The sequence below is a fragment of the Monodelphis domestica genome, chromosome 1 (assembly GCF_027887165.1).
Source record: "Monodelphis domestica isolate mMonDom1 chromosome 1, mMonDom1.pri, whole genome shotgun sequence".
Taxonomy (NCBI): Eukaryota; Metazoa; Chordata; class Mammalia; order Didelphimorphia; family Didelphidae; genus Monodelphis; species Monodelphis domestica.
The window spans coordinates 260,457,456-260,462,505 of NC_077227.1; the positions used below are offsets into that span (position 1 = coordinate 260,457,456).

The window sequence follows — 5,050 nt, forward strand, 5'->3', positions numbered from 1 at the left end:
CAGTTCTCTAGGAAATAAGGGTTTCTCCTCATCACATAGAATCTCAGAGTTGGAAGAGTCCTCAGAGGGAATCTGGACAACCTCTTCCTGAACAACAACCCCTTACAACATCTTCAACAAGTGATTATCCAACTTTTGCTTAAATATTTCTAGCTAGGAATAGCCCACTACCCCCTAAGGGAGCCAGTCAACTTTTAGATAGACTCTAATTGTCAGAAACTTTTCTTAAATGAAGTCTAAATGAACCTTTCTTCAACTTCTATATATTGATCTTAGTTCTACCCACTACGGCCAAGCAGAATAAGGTTAATATATCTTCCATATGACAGTCCTCAAATGCTTCTAGTTTTAATTCAGGAAATTAAACATAATGTGGTGCCAGGTTATATCAGAGTTCATGAGATAATGATATCCCTAGGGTTAGGCAAGAGCCAGATAGAGTTTATAGCAATGGTCTGAAGCCAGAGAGGTCAATATGAAAGGCAATATACTCTGGTGGGAACAAAAGGCTTCAATGAAATGATATTTTGTCTCCAGAAATTTCCTGCTCAAGATAGCATTTTTTAATACGACCTATCTTCTAGTCAAGTTCCTTCTGGTTCAGCTAGATTTCTCCTTACCTCTGTTGGGGTCCGAGTTCTTGCCCACCACCAAGGAAGACCAGTAGACAATGCAATCAGACAAAGGGTCATTTATTATGGAACTGGTGTGCACCAGTGGAAACTCTGCCACCAGAGTTCCAAGTTCCCTCCTGAAGACTCAGTCTTAAATACTCTTCAGCATGTATAAGCCACCTCCCTTCCTCCTTCCAGTCTGTTATCTGTTGCATACCCTTATTGGAATGTTGCTGGTATGTATGGCTCCCCTCAGCCCTTATCTGCTACACACTGTTCTTGGAATCTTGACATTTTCAGGGTCTTCCCTGCCCTGAAGTTTTTGTCTGTTACCCATTACAGCTAGGACCTTGGCATTTTTTTTTATGTTCTTCCAAGGCCAGGCAGCTCCTAGCTGAATTTCCAAGGCTGGACGGCTCCTTGCTGAACATCTGGGTAGCTCCTTGCTGAACTTCCAAGGCTGGGCAATTTCCAGCTCAGACCTCCCTCACCTCTAGAAAACTACCCTGGAATTCAAGGTTGGGACATGATAGGAAAGTGTGGGTAAAAAGTTTAGGACATGCTGTCAGGAGGCAGTCTACTTATCTATCCTTGGGAATTGTAATTACCCTAGGATACCATATTATCAACCAGTTGTTTGGAATAGGGGAAGTAGAATAATGGAGCCCAAGCCATTCACCTTAAAAATGATGTCTCAAAAAACAGAGAAGCAGCCTTCCGCACCCAACACCGTCTCCTAAGACCAAGAAGACTGTTGGCGTCTTCATCTAGCCGGAGAAGCACAGCCAGAATCTGGGCTCCACTCTAAGGCTGGCCCTTTCTCACTCACTCCCACCTTGGAAAGATGGAACCCCAGGAGAGTGCCGTCCAGTACAGCCAATGGAACAACAGCCAGGATGAGGTCAGCATGAATGTGTCGACCCCAGAGAGCTCAGGCTGTGAGTGGGTCTGCAATAAACTATGCACCAGGAACCTGGGAATCGCTATGAAGGTGGTAGGCGGAATCATTCTGTTCTGGGTCATCTTCATCATTGGCTACATCACTGGGTGATGTACATCCACAAGTGCAAGTAGCACTTGTCTGAGCCTGCTGGACACCTTTTCCGAGGAGCTCTCCACCTACCCAGAGACCTCTTACTACCTGGCCAAGACCATCAGGCCAAGGCTGCCCCCTGGGGGCACATATACCTATATAGATAGACACACACACACATATACACACATAAAGGGACAAATATAGACACATAGACTCTTTTCAGAGAAAGAGGGGATATGCTGAAACAAATACAGAGGCAGACACTGGATGAGAGAGAGCAACACAGATACACCAAGCCAAAACATTGGCCTGAGTGAGACTAGAAAGATGAGATATATCCTCTGATACAGATACACAGAGATGCTAAGAGACAGACATACAATTAGGCACATACAGGCTAATTTACCAAAAGACTGACACAGAGAAAGACACACACTAACAACAGAAATAAATCTCTTCTCTCCTGCCCCAGGATAGAATTCCAGACCAAGCCATCCATAACCCAGCCCTCCCCTGACACATTCCAGCCCCAGCACACACAGTTATTGAAGCCCAGGATGGCAACTCTCATTCCCTCCCTCCTTGGTCACTCCTATTTCTCCTCACCAACCAGATAACCTCTCCTTTAGACCTGTGGCTGCCCTTAGACAGCCAGAAGTCCAAGAAAGATGAGAGAAGCCAGGAGACAGTTTTATCCTTCAGAAACCTTCCCAGGGATGACTTATGTTCATGGCTATAGTCAGACCCAGAGTCCCTATGCAGTGTCTACCCACCCCTACCCCATCCTTGGTGAAAGCAGGACCTAAAAGAACCATTTGGTTGGTGAATGCCACAGTGGGAACTCATTACCAAACTGGAACTCAGAATGGGAATTAAGGCCACTTCTAGGGTTCAATTTCTGCCCATCCCTGCTCTAATCACAGAGTGGGGAAGTTAAATCTGTCTCTTGCTGTGAGTATTCCTCCTCCTCCCCTCCGTCATCCTTTCACTAGTTCTACTACTTGAGAAACTTGATACATTTTGAGCCCAATTTCTATAGAAATTTGTTGAGGAAGATAATGCCATCTCCATCTCCAGCAAGATTTTTTAAAAGGAAGGCAGCATTGTGTATAGCAAAGAGGGACTTTCCCCATCTATAAAATGGGATAGACTAGATGACTTTGAAGGTCCTTTCCATCTATGGGAGTGATTCAACATGGAATTCTAGCAAAGTCAAACTTTTCCTATGGTTTCCAAAAGTCAACAGGGAAATTCCTAGCCTTACCTCTTAACTCCTTGTTCCAGCTCCATGATCCTCCCTGAGGCTAAGAGGCACCTGCAGCTGTGTCACTGGTCTCTGTGTGTGTGTGTATAGGGGGAAGGTCTCAGCCTTTCAGCCCTGGGACCATTGTAAGTTATCCCCTCTGGTTATTGCTCTGCCCTTACCTGGATTTGCCCTCAATTGCTGCACATAAGTCCCAGGGAATTTTATTCCCCTGGCCTGCCCAGTAAATCTGAATTGGAGGGCTCTGGTATTTCTGATGGAGCCTGGTCACCAGTTCCACAAAGACTTGGAGCCAGGAGAAAGTGGTTTCTATCCTGAGGAGCCTTCCCTCCTGATCCCTGACCTAACCTCAGAGGCAGGGGCTGAGCCACAGAAGACTGGGGTGACCTAGGTGTTGAGCCCCAGCTTCCACATGCCTGCTATTCTTTTCAGAGAAGCAGAATAATAGAATGAGAAAGAAAAAATAAACACTTGATGGGAAAGATTTTAATAAACAGATACTAACTTGCAAAAAAACAAAACAGAGAAGCAATGGGTCATTGGAAGAAAGCCACTTTCAGTTATTAAGTGTTGGATTGGTGAGTCATAGAATGCTTTAGAATGCCCTCCCCCAAAGGACCAATATTGTGGCTTGAAGGTTCTTTATTGCAGAAGGTCAATTCCCAGATGTGGACATTTTGTGAAATTCTAACTCTTCAAAAATACTAGACTCTGGAAATAGGCTAATTGTAACTTTGAGTATAGAATCTCCTTGACTATATATTCCTCACACCCTACAATGCTTAGCTGGAGTAGGAAAGAATAGTGGATAGAATTTGAATTTGATGTTAACTTACCAAACCCAAGACCAGGGAATCACAGAATAGAGGTAAAGTAAAAAGAAGAATGCACAGGGCTAATCGCTTGAATGAATAGAAAAAAATCTAATTGTCTGATCCACAAGCATTCAGGAAGGTCTTTCATTATATAAATTTTGATAAGAATAGCAAGACCTGATTGATCCCATATAGGTAAGAGCTCCTCAAGGATGAAATGGCAGCCATTCACCCCTTTTTTGTGACATCAGTGGCTCCTAATTGCCTCTAGAACAAAAACACAAATTCCTGAACTTGTCATCTGAAGCCCTTCACAGCCCACTTTACCTTTCTTGGCTTATTTTACATTTGGCATACATTCTTCATTTTAGTTAAAGTGACCTACTTGATGTTTCCCAAATTAGGCACTCCATCTCCCACTTCTTCAGCTTTGAACAGACTGTTCCTGGTACCTGCAATAAACACCCTTCATCTTAGCCTCTTAGAATCTCCGCCTTCCTTCAAGACTTGGTTGATGTGACCCCTCTAACAGGGAACCTCTGCTGCTAATGTTCTCTCCCTCCTCAAATTATTATGAACATACTTACATATTAATCACACATCCTCTCCAGAGTAGAGATATAAACTCCTTGAGGGCAGTTACTCTGCCTAGCTTATAGTCAATTTTTAATAAATATTTATTGACAAAGATTGCCTTGATGGGGGGACATGTAATGTTCTCATTGAGATAAGGCTCAAGAGTCAAATATCTAGGGGACAGCTGGGGGGCTCAATGGATTGAGAGCCAGGCCTAGAAATGGGGCATCTTCAGACACTTCCTAGCTGTGTGACCCTGGGCAAGTTGCTTAATTCCCATTACCTAGCCCTCACTGCTCTTCTGCCTTGGAACCAATACACAGTATTGATTCTAATATGGAAAGTAAAGTACCTGTATTCTATCTGCTCATTGAACTAAGGAAGGTATGTCATAGAAAGGTCAATTTTTTACCGTAAGGGATATGTGTAAATTGTGCAGTCTAAAAATGAAATATAAAGGGCAGCTGGGTAGCTTAGTGGATTGAGAGTCAGACCTAGAGATGGGAGATCCTGGGTTCAAATCTGGCCTCAGACACTTCCCAGCTGTGTGACCCTGGGCAAGTCATTTAACCCCCATTGCCTAGCCCTTACCACTCTTCTGCCTTGGAACCAATACACAGTATTGGTTCCAAGACAAAAGGTAAGGGTTTTTAAATAAATAAATAAATGAATGAATGAATGAATGAACAAATGAATGAATGAATGAATAAACAAATTAACAAATGAATGAATAAATGAATTAATG

The 5,050-nt window shown here is 43.3% G+C and overlaps 1 protein-coding gene across 1 annotated transcript; it reads left to right on the plus strand.

Moving 5' to 3' along the window:
• The first annotated feature begins 1,412 nt into the window (after positions 1–1,412).
• On the plus strand, positions 1,413–1,665 carry LOC107651870 (small integral membrane protein 1-like). Its single transcript, XM_016431826.2, has one exon. It carries the CDS (start codon positions 1,459–1,461, stop codon positions 1,663–1,665), a length of 207 nt encoding a protein of 68 aa, XP_016287312.1. The 5' UTR covers positions 1,413–1,458.
• Positions 1,666–5,050: the final 3,385 nt, after the last annotated feature.

Bases quoted from the DNA above. Each gene is read 5' to 3' on its own strand.
- LOC107651870 (XM_016431826.2), top strand. From the start codon at position 1,459: ATGGAACCCCAGGAGAGTGCCGTCCAGTACAGCCAATGGAACAACAGC.